The 14,815-nt window shown below is 50.4% G+C and overlaps 6 protein-coding genes across 6 annotated transcripts; 4 read left to right on the top strand and 2 right to left on the bottom strand.

Annotated features, from left to right (window-relative positions):
- Positions 1 to 235: 235 nt before the first annotated feature.
- M438DRAFT_392232 (uncharacterized protein) lies at positions 236 to 5,087 on the top strand. The gene is made up of 2 exons (XM_029909088.1): positions 236 to 1,421; positions 1,474 to 5,087. Exons 1-2 carry the CDS (start codon positions 488 to 490, stop codon positions 4,971 to 4,973), a joined length of 4,434 nt encoding a protein of 1,477 aa, XP_029761263.1. The 5' UTR covers positions 236 to 487; the 3' UTR covers positions 4,974 to 5,087.
- Positions 5,088 to 6,853: 1,766 nt separating this feature from the next.
- M438DRAFT_206464 (kinase-like protein) lies at positions 6,854 to 8,700 on the bottom strand. Its single transcript, XM_029899380.1, has 4 exons — positions 7,796 to 8,700; positions 7,392 to 7,735; positions 7,200 to 7,338; positions 6,854 to 7,147 (listed from the first exon to the last, which is right to left on the bottom strand). Exons 1-4 carry the CDS (start codon positions 8,409 to 8,411, stop codon positions 6,960 to 6,962), a joined length of 1,287 nt encoding a protein of 428 aa, XP_029761262.1. The 5' UTR covers positions 8,412 to 8,700; the 3' UTR covers positions 6,854 to 6,959.
- A 317-nt stretch (positions 8,701 to 9,017) lies between these two features.
- Positions 9,018 to 9,706, top strand: M438DRAFT_345266 (uncharacterized protein). The gene is made up of 2 exons (XM_029905412.1): positions 9,018 to 9,330; positions 9,393 to 9,706. The coding sequence occupies exons 1-2, from the start codon at positions 9,146 to 9,148 to the stop codon at positions 9,592 to 9,594; spliced, it is 387 nt and encodes a 128-aa protein (XP_029761261.1). The 5' UTR covers positions 9,018 to 9,145; the 3' UTR covers positions 9,595 to 9,706.
- On the top strand, positions 9,644 to 11,152 carry M438DRAFT_345265 (Metallo-hydrolase/oxidoreductase). The gene is made up of 3 exons (XM_029905411.1): positions 9,644 to 10,578; positions 10,632 to 10,791; positions 10,841 to 11,152. The coding sequence occupies exons 1-3, from the start codon at positions 10,022 to 10,024 to the stop codon at positions 11,006 to 11,008; spliced, it is 885 nt and encodes a 294-aa protein (XP_029761260.1). The 5' UTR covers positions 9,644 to 10,021; the 3' UTR covers positions 11,009 to 11,152.
- M438DRAFT_345263 (uncharacterized protein) lies at positions 11,068 to 12,454 on the bottom strand. The gene is made up of 3 exons (XM_029905410.1): positions 12,030 to 12,454; positions 11,776 to 11,974; positions 11,068 to 11,719 (listed from the first exon to the last, which is right to left on the bottom strand). Exons 1-3 carry the CDS (start codon positions 12,170 to 12,172, stop codon positions 11,192 to 11,194), a joined length of 870 nt encoding a protein of 289 aa, XP_029761259.1. The 5' UTR covers positions 12,173 to 12,454; the 3' UTR covers positions 11,068 to 11,191.
- Positions 12,455 to 12,723: 269 nt separating this feature from the next.
- On the top strand, positions 12,724 to 14,649 carry M438DRAFT_206397 (uncharacterized protein). Its single transcript, XM_029899379.1, has 2 exons — positions 12,724 to 13,600; positions 13,656 to 14,649. Exons 1-2 carry the CDS (start codon positions 12,835 to 12,837, stop codon positions 14,243 to 14,245), a joined length of 1,356 nt encoding a protein of 451 aa, XP_029761258.1. The 5' UTR covers positions 12,724 to 12,834; the 3' UTR covers positions 14,246 to 14,649.
- The last annotated feature ends 166 nt before the right edge of the window (positions 14,650 to 14,815 follow it).

The raw sequence follows: 14,815 nt of genomic DNA, 5'->3' as shown, positions 1-14,815 counted from the left end.
CCTGTCAACGCCTTACATTCCAGCAATTATACCTACATTCCTCAGTTTTCCCAAACGAGCACCGTACGAATGACGACGTCGAGAGGGCCACCCAGTCTATACCCCACGAAAATGCTTCCTGCCGACATTTCAGATACTCATACTCAAAGAATATAAAGTTATTAGCACGAGTAAATTATCGCAAACATATGCTCCCTGACATGGTAAGTCAAGCTTTTGACAAGATCGAGCATCAAACTGCAGATAGGTCTTCCGTCAAACTGTTTTCTTTGTTCTCGGTGCATGGTCGCATCTTCCATCAGCTACCGTCTTTGATGTTCCCGCATGCGTCTGACTTCCGCTTTCGTGTTCACTGGCCTCCAGCACATTTTGTATATCATCTTTGTCTTGATGTCTTCTCTTCTGTCTTCTTTGCTCTACATCATCTTACATTTCATCCCACCATCGCCCTGTTCTCCGCCACTTCCTCGGTTTCCCAACCGCAATCATGACTTATTCAAGATATGCACCGTATGGAAGGGTGTATCGCCCTGCGAATCAATGGCCAGAAGGCTCACTCGAAAAGAGACTAGCTACGCAGATGGCCACTCAATTGAACAATGGTGCCGCTTGCCTCCTGATGTACAAGTACCCCGGTACAACCTACTTTGACGACATCCGCGATTGGGATGGTGATGCCTCCTACCGCATTGTCACTCCCTCACGATCTAATCCTGGATCTGACACCGAATTTTCTGTGACGGGTCAGGCGAAACCCTCGCCCGAATCTTCGGCCGTCCTGAAACCAACTCAAGAAGAGATTGAGGGCATCTACGACAAAAAGCTTGTTGGACGATTTGCTAACGGTGAACTGTTCACAATCCCCGAAGCCGAAGAAACTGGTGCTATTCCGGTCGTCGACATCCAAGACCCTAACCATTACTTCTACTATGTGCCCGCCTTCTTCGAGCGTCTCACCAACGACGAAAGATTTTTCCAAAGCACGCCTACTTTTATCGCCATGAACAAGGGCGAGATGCCTAGCTTTGTGTTTTGGCAGCGCAGTGATAAATGGCAGCGATACCAACACAAATCTACCGACCCAGTCGTCGATGCCGAGCTTCCCGAGCCAAATCCCGCCACACCACGAAGCGCCTCGAAGTCTCCTGGAAAACAAGCTGCTACGCCACGGAAAGATTCGATGTCCCCTGAAGCAAAGGCCAACACACAGGACGACAGGGCTGTACGATCCCGTGCCCCGTCACCCCAAGAACGTTCTTCTGCACTCGCCGTCAACACCGAGGCAGCTACTCAAGTGTCGAAGAAGCCCGAGGCAGAGGCTGAACTGCAATGGGAGATCTTTGACCCTCGACTCGAAGAGGATCCCATCGAGTTCTTGGACTTTTACAACACTCGCCTAAATGGTTGGCATGCAAACAGATGTAAGTGATAGTAATATCGTGTTTTCGAACAACACTGACAACACAACAACAGCTAGAATGATGTTGCGCGAAGCTGACATCGAACGCGTCAACTATATCAGTCCTTGTCTTGCACACAACCACAAAGAAGTTGTCAAGAACATCACAGCAGAGACCGTCACTGCCTCCGCTCCCGCTACCGCTCCCGCAATTGCGCCATCACCCACCGCTATGGACATCGACTCAACCACTGATACTGTTCCCAAGCCGCCTTCTAAGCCTTGGAGCCAACCTGCACCGATTTCCCATGACGATCCCCACTGGTTAGGATTCCTTCGAAAGCAAAAACAGCGTAGAGATGTCAGAAAGTCTCGTCTTCGCCCCAAGTCTGTTTTCACCTCCGAACACTGCAACACCCCTGGTGTCACGAAGGGTGACGGCAAGAAGGCATTCCTGAGTCGTGAGATGTACAACAACTATTACAGACGTGCATGCAAGGCCCAGAGACTGAACGAAGGACTCTCCAAGTGCTGTGTCGCTTGTGGTCTCAAGTGGACCAGCTGCACCGAGTCAAGACAAGAACACTATAACCGTCATCGCCATGAGAGGTTGTTGTATTACAAGAACATCAAGAATGTCCCCATCCATATCGAGCCAGTGATTCGTGCGGAGTCATTGGACCCGTCAAAGGTTACATTTGTCAGGCATGTTCCCGATCTCAACTGGTTCAGAGAATTGGAGAAGGTCACCCTGGACAACGAGAACGAGCTGCTCCAGCGTGAGCATATTTGCCGTGTCTGCGACAAAGTCATCGACCTTACTGACGAGGATCCTGCCGTCCATTACTACGGACATCAGTGCGAACGCGACGGTTTGCGCAAGTGGCAAGACAACGAGGTACAAAACCCACTGTCTCCCGTCATTGTGACGACAGTCGAAGGATCCTTCCAAGTCCCTACCCAATCTCCACCCGCTCGATCCCACAAGGGATTTTCGCCCAATGCGGACTTTATGCGTCGACACGATGAAATTACCAAGGCTCAAGCCGCAGCACTGTCCGGTAACTTGTCAGCTGCTGCCAAGGCGATTCAAAGGACCGGAACCGTCACGTCTTCGGTGAAACCTGTGGGATCTCTGGCGACTGTGCAATCCAAGAGAGTTGAGAACAAGACGCAACAGGGCGAGACCGAGCCCCTGCAGGCCAATACCCATGCGCAGAAGGTCACAGACTACCTCAACGAGCGTTCCGTTCATGCAAAAAAGGCCGATATTCCCCTTCTGCCAAAGCCCCCTGCCAAATCACCTGCGAATGATAGTATGGAAGTTGACTTCATCTATGAAGACAGCGAAGTCGCACAGTCCCCTCAGGAAGAGGTCGATGACATGGTCGTCGCATCTACCGAAGCTGTGGACGAGCAGGTCAACCTCGATGCCCAAGAGATCAGCGATGAGATTCTCAGAGAGGCCCCCATGATGCCTACTGTATTGATCTCGGATGTGATCGGGTTGGTCTCTGAAATGGTCGAGGAGTGCCTTAAAGCCCCTGATGAGCTCGACATTGGTGGATTGTCTCACAAGGACTACATCAAACAGGGTATCTTCGGATACATTGAGAAGGAACTCGCCAAGAAATCTTCTTCTACTACCTCCGCATCTTTCAAGAGCGCACCTTCTCAGCAGGCTGGTTCTACTCCTGCCTATGTTCCCAAGACACCAGCTCCTACCTCTGCATCTGTTCCCAAAGCATCGCCACCTACCAAAGTGCCCGAAATTGCAACCGAGGACACGGATGCAGTAGAGGATGAGGATAGTATGTCAGACTCATGGGACGAATCACTTGTGCCCGTCAAAAATGACGGCCTTGATATCACACCCAATGAAATAAACATGCAGGAGTTTCTGGACCTCGCCCTCAACTCGGGCTGTTCAGAGAAGAGCGTCGTTCTTGCCAACGCCGATAGCGAAGATGTGTGTAGAGATCTGGTCGATGAATATCGCGCATCGGGCAAGAAGCCTACACCCAGGGTTAAGCGATCCATCATCGCCAAGGTCCAGGCGCATCTCAAGGAGGCTCTTGCGCACGAGCTGATCCGCCAATGCGCCAAGAACGAGACTGAGACTGAGGCTGAGGCTGAGGCTGAGGCTGAGGTTGAGGTTGAGGTTGAGGTTGAGGCTGACGCTGAGCCCAGCAGTGGCCCTGACGATATCGATTCAAAGCCCATCTCACAAACTCGAGGTGATTGCCTTGACTTCCTCTTTGGAGATCTCGGAGTCTCTGAGGCACTGGAGCAAGCAGCATTCGAAGAGGGAGCCGGACTGGCTTTCTTCGAGGCCACTGTACATCGCGCTGCCGAGTTGTGCTATGACATGGTTGAAGAGGCTCGTGAGTCAAGTTCTAAAGACAAACCTGCTGTCGTAAGACGTAGTATCATCAAGGAGGTTCAGAATTTTGTCAAGGCAGAGATCGAGAAGGTCTCGAGCAGCTCTGAGCTTGGTAGCAAGTGGTCGACTGAGGCTGTCGCTAGCAGTGCTCCTGTCGTATCGCCACAGTCTGCTTCTGCCCCTACTTTCGAGAACTATGGTCGTATCTTGAGAGGTTCCGACCCCGCCCTCTATTCCTTGTGGAACGAAGCCTATGAGTGGGGATGCGGACCGAACAATCTGGCAGCCTACCGATCAGAAGCTTTGGATGTGGTCAAAAACCTGATCACCGCTTCTCGCAAATCGGGCATACCACTTTCATCGGAGGATAAGGAGTCTGCTCGACAGAAGGCTTTGGCGCTTTTTAAATTGAGAATCAGCACGGAGAAGGACTGCAGAACGGCAAGTGGACAGAGATTGTATAGTTCTCGTGAGATTCCGCTGCAACCTGCCTCAGCCCCTGCTTCCAATGGTCTCGACATGAGTTACGGCGACCCAGACATCAAATCCTTGTTTGATGAAGCCACCGAGTGGGGTTGCGAAATGACCACTCTGGTAGAACTCGCATCGGAAGCTTTGGATACTGGTCACGAGATGATTAAGGCTATCCGCTCAACCGGCGGAACTCTTACACCAAAGCTCAAAGAGGCTATCCAAGACGAGGTTGTGCAGCATCTCGAGTCGGCCATTGAGAAAGAGAAGCGTCTGAGACTTACCAAGGAGTCCGACGCCGCCAGCACGAAGACGCTGAAGCGCAAGCGTGCCACCACTCTCCCCATCACTCCCGTCTCCAACCGCAAGACCAAGAGCACCCGCGACGTAGATGCCACTTTCCACCCCGACACCCCTGCCCCCTTCGTCTCTGATGAGGTATCCCCTCGCCTGCGCAAAGTATCCCGCAAGAGCGCAGATCCGCTCACAAAGAAGACTGAAGCCAAGAAGAGCAAGACTGTCCGATACGAACCCCAAGTCGTCATCAGCAAAAAGACCACACCCAAGAGCATCATCAGCAAAAAAGCTTCCACCAAGACTGTTCCAAAGTCCACTACCAAGAAAGCCGCTGCTGCTGCCAGCTCTTCAGAGCCAAGACCCAAGCGCAAGGCTGCTGTCGAGGCAGAGAAGAGTTTTGGAAAGACGAAGATTGTGGATTAGAATTGATTCAAGAGGGATGAAATAGTAATGAGGAGGAGGATGAAGTTGTAGAATGATGCATTTCTTCTGTTTATGCATGTTTTGTTCTTTGGATGATTGGGATTGGCGTTTTCTTTTTTCATTTGCGCTATTTATGCAGTTGAATACGAGTTTCTTATTCATTTTATCACTTTTCTTGTTGTGCGTTTGCTCTTGCTCTTATCACTTCTTCTTGTGTTTGTGATTTCGATGCTGTGCGTGCCTTCCCCGATAATCACAACTTGCTCAAATCGTGATGCAGTTTCACTGCTCTCTTCCTTCCGTATGGACCAGCAATGCGATCAGAAACAATCCGTTCTTCGTGGTCTATCCTTTAATGCCCTTGCGTATTTAAAAAGCTCCTGACATCTTCAACACCCTCGATGGTCTTCGTCTTGTTCAAAACTTCTCTCTCCGTAAGGAGATGGAGTGCGTGGGTATTGGTTTACGAGTTACATCCGCGAGGGCGCGGGAGTGATGAGAAGTCTGTCATGGGTTGGACGCGGATGAAATGTCGAGTTGATTGATATAGTTGTAAGCTCTCTGGGGAGAAACGCCGATGGAAAGTGTGTTTTTGTAGAGCCCCATATGGAGTTATCATTCGAAGAGATAAAAATCTGCGTGAGCGCTCAAGATATTTTCCAAGGACTGTGGAAGAGAGGATGACTTTGGGTAAACAGTATCTTCGAGTCCTGGAACGCCATGCCATTGTTTTGCAATCTTCGTCCATTACAACCAGGAGTATCACGTCCTTGGTCTGCTCCTATTTTTCCCCTCTTTGTACGTGCCATGTTTACAAGATATGCATGCGTAGATAAACCTTCTGTCGAACCTATTATCCACTTCTTCAAAACATCTGTTGGGCTTGATGTAGTAGCACACCCAGCAGAGTTTGTGGCCATCATGCTGAGGGCGAGCAATAATCCTGTACTTGTTTACGCTCGACAGCGCGGAGCAGGGCTTGCTTGTGAGATCCACGATATTGTGGAAGTAGTGGTTTGTTTGGCTCAAGTGGATTGATGCGTCGAAGTCGAGCTTTTTGATAATGTAGTTTTGAAGTTCGCCGGGGAGAGTTTGTAGTGTGATCGGCATGTTGCTTGTGTCCATCGTGGTATGATTGAACGAGTGGTGAGATTGAGATTGGAGAGAAGGTCGAAGACTAGAGAGTCTTTATCGATGTTCGAGTGTGCTGCGATGACGTGTCGTTTCGCAGACTAGCTCACAACCAGGAAATACACTCACAACGCACCGCGGCAATCATCTTGTTGAACATGAAAGAACCATTAGATAGATCCAGGCCATCTTGATTCAATATCGGCAGACATGGATTTCAGCACTTTCACTCCCATCGGATTCCGGACTATCCAGTAGATGCCTCCGTTGGGTGCCTTAACCTGGCCTTCACCAAAAGCCCCACTGCTGACACTGCAGTCAAAACAAGAGCGTTTGAGATGGTCGCCACTCAGCACACCTCGTTTCTTCTTGATTTGTTTCTTGACAAAAGCTGTAGAGGGCTTGATGCAGCGGCACTTGTAGCAAACAAAGTGGTTCCGGAATTATCGGCAAAATGAAAGATGGTCGAGTTCTCGGCAGAATCCATAAGGAACAGGCTTGTTCGTGGCGTCAACAGTGCGACGGAAATATCGATTGGTCTTGCTGAGATTGAGGGCTGATGGGAAGTCCATCTCGCCAACAATCTGGTTATGAAGCTCTGCGGGTAGATACAAGAAGTTGGGAGACGTTTTTTCTGCTTGCATGGTCAAGTCGTTTGTTCTGGCGAGACGAGAGTGTGGGAATGCGAGAAGGTCAGGTGTGCGGTGGTCCAAGATACGTTGCTTCCAATCGCCGGAAGATGTCTCGATCACATGCGGAATTTCGGCATGTTGGGCATACAAACTCACTCAAGTGCGGAGGTGTGGTCAAAGCAGGATATACTCTACCTGCACCTCTCCACTAACAGTCTTGAAATCACTCATCCGATAAGACTTCTGTCACTGATGGCCGGTCATCAGGGTTCCACCGTAACAATCTACCGATCAGCCTGCCGAACTGTGCAAGCTCCTGCTGGGTAAAATCAGGAGAGGCATTGCTGTCAAAGTACAACAGATCTAACCATTGACTTAGTTTATAGATTGGACCATCATCCTCGCATGCTTCTATGGTTCATCAGTCCTCAATTCTGTGAGATGGAATTTGTTGCAAGCTTACCCCATTTCGGCATGGCCTTCCATTGTGATTGCCATTTTTCGGGTGGTTCACCGATCAAGTCTGCAATCTGTTGGAGAATGTCCTCCTTGTTTGCCATGAGACTGCTGAACGGCGGCTGTCCAACGACCAGTTCGAACATCTGTTGCTCGGTGAGACGACTATCTAGTACAAGCCTCTGCGGCGCCAACTTACAGTACAGCCTAGTGACCAGCAATCCACTCGAAGATCATATTCGTCCTGAAACAGTACCTCGGGAGCCCGCAAGGCCAGCGGAGTATGTAGGGTTTCCGCTTTGTTGTCCGACATGAACGATTCACCAAAGTCGATGAGTTTCACAGAGCTCTTCTCGAAGTTTGGGTCGTTCGCGGGCAGGCGAGCAGGCCACACTAGGTAATCTGGCATTCCAGGTTCCAGAGGTTCACCGTCTGGACGACTGACAGGACCTACTCTGGGCTTTCCGAGCTTCTTGGATAACTCCTCCTCTGGAAGTAACTTCAACCCTGGTATCATGAATGCGAGATTCCCGGTATGCAGATCTGGTAGCAAGTCAGAACTCTGAAATCTAATGCTGCCACGTAGGAAGCAAGGCCACGAACCTCCATGGCCGATGCCCTGCGCGTGTAAGACCTCCAGTGCCAAAGCTATTTCCTTGCATGCCTTCTTTGCCGTAAATCCAGGGAGTCGATTGCCGGCAAATCGTTGATCGATCACAGTAGCCGCGCTAGGCCCGAGAAGCTCTAAGACAAGACATATGTGCATACCATTAGGTCCAGGATGTTCGAAATTATTTAGTAAGCGTACGATATGCTTGTGGTCGTTCATTGGCGGGACGCTGTTCTCTAACAATCGCCGATGTGTACAAAGCTCGCGATTTATGGAGGACGAGTTTTCAGATGTCACGATTTTCAAAGCGACATTCCGATTCAAGCTCTGGTCTCGTGCTATCCATACTGTCGAAAACCCTCCATAGCCGAGCTTATGCAAGACTTTGTACCTTCCTTTTTTGAAGGCGTCGCCTAGACGTACCGGATGGTAGCCTCCAGATCTGTATCGATGAAGTGGCTCTGCTTCAACGTCACACTTGTATCTGAGATTTGATGTGACGAAGGATCGATGCTGCGACAGGTGGTATGCTCGAGGTTGTAGTGCACGAACTCCGACAGTCTTGAGTGGTCTCAAGCCAAGGTGGATCGATCCCAGAGAGCGACACATCGAGACCAAACAGTCCACTTCCGTATTATCCTGTATTTTTCGATCTCATTGACGGTGGTTTTCCAGATGGAATTCCACATCTCTGCTTCGAGGAGACGCTGGTATCTGCTGTCGCCCGATCAAGCGAGGTTACACAAAGGAGACCGCCAAGACCACCGCGACAGCAACCCAACCTGCGACAGAACACCTCCCAAGCCATCGGACGATATCTTGCACCTGGAAACATATCAGACATACTTTATCGGAGTCCGCACGCCAACATCATGGCAACAAATAAGCCAGGCCCATGTGGCACACGAAACTCCCTCAAACTAACTCAAAGTCCGATGAGCACGTTTCAAAGCCGGTGCGGAGGTGGCTTTACCGATGCGCCAAAATTACGGACGCCCCTACCCATTTTGCAGTGAATTGTTGGCTTCCGGACACAGGCTAGCTTTAAGGTGGTCTATGTTCGAGATTCATTGAGCATGTTTTTCTACCCTAGTGGAATCAATGGGATAAACGTGTCGGATGATGGGGGAGTTTGACGTGAGATTGACTTGAGTGGTGAAACGTGAGGGATTGGGGATATAAAGTTGCCATGTGCTGTTACCTTGATGGTTTGTCTTGTTTTCATATCAATCTGAACCTCTCTCAACATATCGTCCACCTGTCTCACGCTTATTATCCTTTGCAATACCAAAAGCATTCGATTCGCCATCTCATCTATTCAAACTACCACCACAAACTACACAATGTGCGGCGAAACCAACCGACCAGTCCTCGGCGGCACAATCGCAATCCTCAAATCTCTCGGCGAATCCACACTCCCAGATCTCTCTCTTCTCTTCCATCAAGACTCAACCTCTACCACACGAGCAACATTCCAATCTTCTTTGCCAGCGGTATCAGATTTAGACAGTTGTCAGATTGTGATATTGTAAGCACTTTACCACTGCCTTGCCCTTTTCTGTTTTGAACTATGGCTGATAGATATTGCAGCAAAGATGGAGATCTACGAGCAGAAGCACCCGCGACATCGATATTACATGCATTCCCATTGAAGATGACTACGAGAGAGCAATCGTTTAGTTTGCCGAGGAAGTTGGATTTGGGGGTTGGTGGGGAAGGTGTGATTGGGAGAAGAGTTGGGTTGGTGAGGCAAGCACAAGTGCTGAGGCAGGGCATTATTGGATACAATTGATGAAGATTGAGGAAGGAAGATTGAGGAATTGATGATGATGTTCCGATGGCGTTTATGGTGGGATTTTTGCGGAATACTGAATTACGGTCAGGGTCGGAAGTTCGGTGAGCGGTCAGTTCGACATCAGCGTATTCAGCATGCATGGAAGCATTTTCATTTCCTTCGAGACTCATCTGGACGTCCCATGCCTAACTTTTAAGATCCCACGAGTTCGGGAACAAGGAGAAGCTGAGTTCGATGATGGATCGCCCTCATCATCCTCAGTGTTTACCGATGCGGGGTTGGTCACACAGCACGGCGGGGTACCCACTTCTCCAGAGATAAGTTAAAGGTGGCTATCACGGTAAACATGTAAGACTTTTTTTCCTGGATACACAAGTCTCGAATCAGAATCAGTGGCCGGAAATCAGAGAAAGAACAATCTACCATGGCAGGAATCCAATCCCAACTAGACTCCGGAGCAGTACCCGGCCACATTTCCAATGTCTGCCCACCAGGAACAAAACTATGGCTACTCGAATGCGGCTGGCTAGCCTGCGACGAAGGCTTTGTGATCCGCGGCGGTAACACCTCTCTCGCCTCTACAGCCGGTAAACCATTCGAAAACAAACGCCGCAACCTCCCAGTCTACTGCTGCTTGATCTCCCATCCCCACGAAGGTCTTATCCTCTGGGAAACAGGTTGTGGAAAAGACTATCCAGAAGTCTGGGGACCCCAAGTGGCAGATGTGTTCAGTAGAGTCAAGTATGATGAAAAGCATGAGTTGAGAAATGCGATTGCCGCGACTGGCAATAAGATTGAGGATGTCAAAAAGATCATCATCGGACATTTACATCTTGATCATGCTGGAGGATTGGATGAGTTTTTCGGTCGTAAGGATGTTGAAATTTGGGTGCATGATAAAGAATTGAGAAGTGCGTTTTGGAGTGTGGCTACCGGGGCGGATGAGGGTGTTTACCTGAAGCACTATCTCAACCTGGATCTGTGAGTGGGATGAGTTGTGGAGGCCAACATATCTTGCTGACAATATGGACCAGAAACTGGAAGACTTTTGATGACAGAACGATTGACTTTTGTCAAGGTATTACGCTGCACCACTTACCTGGACATACCGACGGCTTGATTGGCATGCAGATCAACTTGCCAGACAGCGGCACCTTCTTTTTCATCTCTGACCATTGCCACGTCATCGAGAATGTGAGTTTGCTTCTTTTAGACTATCAAATACATTGCTGATGTTGAACAGTGGCGAGATGGTATTCCACAAGGTTGGCTTGCTCGAGATCACCCAGCATGGTTCCAGAGCACACAGCGTCTCAAGCGCCTGGAACGAACAACTCGAGGTAGGGTGATTCCGGGACATGACGAAGAGACTTTTTTGGCACTGCAGAAGGAGAAGGATGTTTTTACCTGAACGTGGGAGACTATGAGCTTGCTCTTGTAATGATAAATGCTGTACATATTTCAGACATACGTGTGTAAGGGTATTGAATCGATCGGAGTAATTTTGACATTTGGTGTGGTCTCTAAATGTATGATTCGGCATGACTGGGAGGTTGCCGACCTCTCATGAGCTTTTGTTTCCAACAATGCGACTCTATCTCAGGCCAGCCAATCTACGCTGCTGAACTTCGCCAAGGGCCTTGCTGCCACTCAGGAAGGCGACAGTGCCGATAAGACCAGCGGGAGGCAGGATCTGGAAAAGTGTCCAAGAGGAGTAGTACAGGAAGAAGACGAACTCCATGGCGACAATGCTTCCGAAGAAGAGGGCGTGTGAGACGGGAGCAGCATTCATGGCCTTGGAGAGGTGGCTGAAGTTTGCACCCAGGAACAACCATCCACCGACAAGAGCGGGCAAGCAGGCCAGGATTGCAAGAGTGAAGACGCCAGAGAGGATCGTGGGAGGAGACTTGGGGTCGCTACGGAAGATGTGGTTGATCTCGGATAGCTTGCCGTAACGGAGAGGAGCTTCGGGAGTGCTGAGGGGTACATTGGGGTCGCGGCTGATAGTCAAGTCGAAGGCGTGGGTGTAGTAGGCGTCAGATGAGCCAAACGAGGCGATCAAGAGCTTGGCCTGGATGGGAGCGCTGGCGGTAAGGAATTGGAAGGGGAGGTCCTTTTGCGACTAGACGCGCGTCAGCTGTATTGCACCAATTGTGGGTCGGAAGAATCGTCGCATACCAGCTCGACCTTGGCCTTGCCACTCTCCTTAACATTGAAGACGAATGACTCCTCAAGACCAGTCTTGGGTTCGTGCAGAGTCAAGAAGGCCTGGTGAGGTCTCTTTGCTGTCTTGTCCTCGGTAGTGGTCATGACCAGCTTCAACGAATCGGTAGGGCCAAGCTTGACTTGTTTGTTCAGGCGCGAGACAGGAGAGAGTCTGTTGGATAATGTCAGTAATGGGTTACAATTGTTTCTGTACAGTGGCTACTCACTTCTCCTTGAGGGCACCACCGACTCCAGCACCCTTGCTGGAAATGCTGAGAGTTGCGTCCTCGAAACTCCATGAGGCGGCAGCAGCAGCAAGGCCTGAGCCGAGCGACAGTAGCGGCAGTACAATTGCGCTTGAGAACTTCATTGTCGCTATGCGGGTGTGTTGTGCTTGAACAAGAGTGTCTCTGCTGGTGACGAAGCTCGAGAGCTGGAGCGCCAGGTAGCCTCTCGGCTGACTTGCCCCGTTTGCCGACGCTGCTCGGCTTCTCTCCCAACTTGCGACCACTCAGCGCCCGCCCAGTGCAAAACCACCTTTCATCAATTCTCCATGGGCATATGGTTGCAGCATGCGATTGGAATATATTGCAAGGTAGATCGAGTGCCCGAAGTCTTAGGGTTTACGTACCTGCTAAAAAGGAGCGATATTGCTGAGTCCGAAAGCATGATTGCCTCTTTGGGAAGGCACGATGGAGGCTGAGGCAGAAGCTGCTTCCTTGAGCTGATCGACTTCCTTCTGTAATCGTATGCAAGAAGAATACGACGCTTCTTACCTTCTATACTCCTTATAAGCCATCTACAACGCATCAAACAATCATCATGTCTTCTGTTTGATGCAACAAGCCTGGGCCATCCGCGAGAGTTATAACACCTCAAAGCGTGACGCTGACAGCTTAAACTTTGGCGACTCCCCACTCAGACCTTCCGCTCTTTGCAATCTCCGAATCGAGCAAAAAACGACTCTCCAGAAGATCCTCACAGCCGTATCACAGGACTGAGTACCCTATACATTCCTGACCACCACTCCACATGCCGAGAAGGCACGCCGCTTCCGGCGATGCCTCGCCAGCTTCGCAAGACACCATCAACGTCGCCATGCCACGACAGCATCGCCCACCAACACGCTTGAAACTGAAAGTACGACCCAGGGACCCCGAGCCTGAATCTGATCCAGCAGTACTGCTTTCTCGACCCAAGAGAAAGATCTCGAGACCTGCCAGATATTCTGATAATGTCATCGAGCCTCTCATCAAGAAGCGAAGAACCACCAAAATCCCGAACATGTATCTGGAAAAGTCAACTTCTCCACCACCAAATTCGGGGCCGCCGGTCGGCAACTCATCAGACCCCATACTGCTGACCTCTTCGAAGCCAGTCGATAAAAGCGACTACGACTCTAATGAGGTCCATCCCGCCGGCTATGGTGCCGACTTCCTGAACAACTTCATCGACGACACCCCTCGCTCTTCGCTCTCTGCCTTGGATTCTGTGATTGACTCAGATCGAGGTCATAAGTTGCAGCCCGATCTTCTGCCAGAGTCCGATGCCCTGCCAGATGCTGCCGGCTTGATGTACGACACCTTCACCGACCTCACCAGCGAACCACCGACATTTGCTGTCAAGGAAGTGCAAGACACGGTAGTCCTGTCAAGTTCCTTTTCTCCTCAGCTGGATCAGCTTGACAATGCCGAGGTCTGTGTCAAAAAGCTGCAAAATGCGTGTCATGCATTGGGAGGCTTGAGCATGCCACCTGTTCCACCGCGCAACCACCTTTCAGCCACTCCTGTCGTGAAAGGTAAGTCCAAACATCTTCCAGGCTGAAAAGATCAGCCTTGCTGACATCAACGCAGACAGAGATGACAGTGTTGAGGCTCTGCTGGCTGCCGCTTCTGGATGTGACGAAGCTGAAGCCGAAGCCAGCCACTCGGAAAACTCTCATGATGCTGGTGAGCCGGACGAAGAGATGATACTCCTCATCAATAAGGCTATCGAGATACTGAACTATCACATTGTCAGTATTCGCAAACTCGAGACTCAGACAGCACGCCAGGAAGGTCGACATGCCAAAGGAAAGCGTTACACCAAGGGCCAATATCGCACCGACACAGAACAATTTGTCTTGTCCGCACTCGAGCCTTTGCTGCAGGGTGGGGCCACAAACATCGGCTGCATCATCTCCAGCGAACGCGCGAACCTGTTATGGCATCTGTACTCGCAGTTGATCCACTTTGTCACAGCACCTCACTTCGCTTTGCCCCGGACTTTCAGGATCCTTCAAGAAGCAGCAAATAGTACAGGCACACAACATCATGTCAAATCTCCTGCTGTTGCTCGTGTTTCTTCCAAGAAGCCGTCACAAGTTCTGCCGCGTAAGAAGGGAAAGGCAGCCAAAGTTCCAGTCCCCCACCAATTCCTGTCACACCAGAAGAGTTCGAGTTAGAACCTCGGCTCTCCTGTGTACGAGTCAGTAGATTCGCACAGCTCGAGTCCGGTGCCTCAAGCGAGTCGTCATATTCTGAACTCAGAGCGAAGACGAGCTCCGGCTGTGGTGCCTCGTCGACATGTTCGTGAACACGCGCGTCTTCCCATGTATGCTCACAACCAAGCGTCATACGGACAACAGGCGCCTTACAATCACTTCGTACCTCCTCAATCTCGTCCAATGTTCTTTTCCCAACCTCCACCACCTCAACACCCTGCTAGCCATGGCATGTTCGTACCTGCTGGACCTTACTTCAACACTAAGAGTCGATCAGGCACAGCAGCCTTCGTTCCTGGTTATGGCAACTACCATATGCCCGCAAGGCCCATGTTCGCTCAGCCAAACTTCCAACAGTATCGACGTATGCCACCTTCATTCCACCCCAACAGCTGGATGCCAATGTCCATGCCTATGCCCATGCCCAACTTCGCACCGCCTTCTGTTCAGAACAGTATGCGCCATCAACCATGGGACTGGTAGTCGTACATTTTGCCATGACATTCAAGTAGCAGGACGTCCATGTTCGCC

Source organism: Aureobasidium pullulans (genome assembly GCF_000721785.1).
Source record: "Aureobasidium pullulans EXF-150 unplaced genomic scaffold scaffold_8, whole genome shotgun sequence".
Lineage (NCBI taxonomy): Eukaryota > Fungi > Ascomycota > Dothideomycetes > Dothideales > Saccotheciaceae > Aureobasidium > Aureobasidium pullulans.
This window is presented reverse-complemented; position numbering and strand designations above follow the sequence as displayed.

What these genes read in the sequence shown, in the direction of transcription:
- M438DRAFT_392232 (XM_029909088.1), top strand. Translation starts at nt 488, where the DNA reads ATGACTTATTCAAGATATGCACCGTATGGAAGGGTGTATCGCCCTGCG. An exon ending in TGGTTGGCATGCAAACAGAT is followed by an intron (nt 1,422 to 1,473) that starts GTAAGTGATAGT and finishes ACACAACAACAG; the next exon opens with CTAGAATGATGTTGCGCGAA.
- M438DRAFT_206464 (XM_029899380.1), bottom strand. Translation starts at nt 8,411, where the DNA reads ATGTGTCGCTCTCTGGGATCGATCCACCTTGGCTTGAGACCACTCAAG. An exon ending in GCTGGTCACTAGGCTGTACT is followed by an intron (nt 7,339 to 7,391) that starts GTAAGTTGGCGC and finishes ACCGAGCAACAG; the next exon opens with ATGTTCGAACTGGTCGTTGG. An exon ending in GAAGGCCATGCCGAAATGGG is followed by an intron (nt 7,148 to 7,199) that starts GTAAGCTTGCAA and finishes GATGAACCATAG; the next exon opens with AAGCATGCGAGGATGATGGT.
- M438DRAFT_345266 (XM_029905412.1), top strand. Translation starts at nt 9,146, where the DNA reads ATGTGCGGCGAAACCAACCGACCAGTCCTCGGCGGCACAATCGCAATC. An exon ending in AGTTGTCAGATTGTGATATT is followed by an intron (nt 9,331 to 9,392) that starts GTAAGCACTTTA and finishes TAGATATTGCAG; the next exon opens with CAAAGATGGAGATCTACGAG.
- M438DRAFT_345265 (XM_029905411.1), top strand. Translation starts at nt 10,022, where the DNA reads ATGGCAGGAATCCAATCCCAACTAGACTCCGGAGCAGTACCCGGCCAC. An exon ending in CACTATCTCAACCTGGATCT is followed by an intron (nt 10,579 to 10,631) that starts GTGAGTGGGATG and finishes AATATGGACCAG; the next exon opens with AAACTGGAAGACTTTTGATG. An exon ending in ATTGCCACGTCATCGAGAAT is followed by an intron (nt 10,792 to 10,840) that starts GTGAGTTTGCTT and finishes GATGTTGAACAG; the next exon opens with TGGCGAGATGGTATTCCACA.
- M438DRAFT_345263 (XM_029905410.1), bottom strand. Translation starts at nt 12,172, where the DNA reads ATGAAGTTCTCAAGCGCAATTGTACTGCCGCTACTGTCGCTCGGCTCA. An exon ending in GGTGGTGCCCTCAAGGAGAA is followed by an intron (nt 11,975 to 12,029) that starts GTGAGTAGCCAC and finishes ATTATCCAACAG; the next exon opens with ACTCTCTCCTGTCTCGCGCC. An exon ending in GCAAGGCCAAGGTCGAGCTG is followed by an intron (nt 11,720 to 11,775) that starts GTATGCGACGAT and finishes ACGCGCGTCTAG; the next exon opens with TCGCAAAAGGACCTCCCCTT.
- M438DRAFT_206397 (XM_029899379.1), top strand. Translation starts at nt 12,835, where the DNA reads ATGCCGAGAAGGCACGCCGCTTCCGGCGATGCCTCGCCAGCTTCGCAA. An exon ending in AGCCACTCCTGTCGTGAAAG is followed by an intron (nt 13,601 to 13,655) that starts GTAAGTCCAAAC and finishes ACATCAACGCAG; the next exon opens with ACAGAGATGACAGTGTTGAG.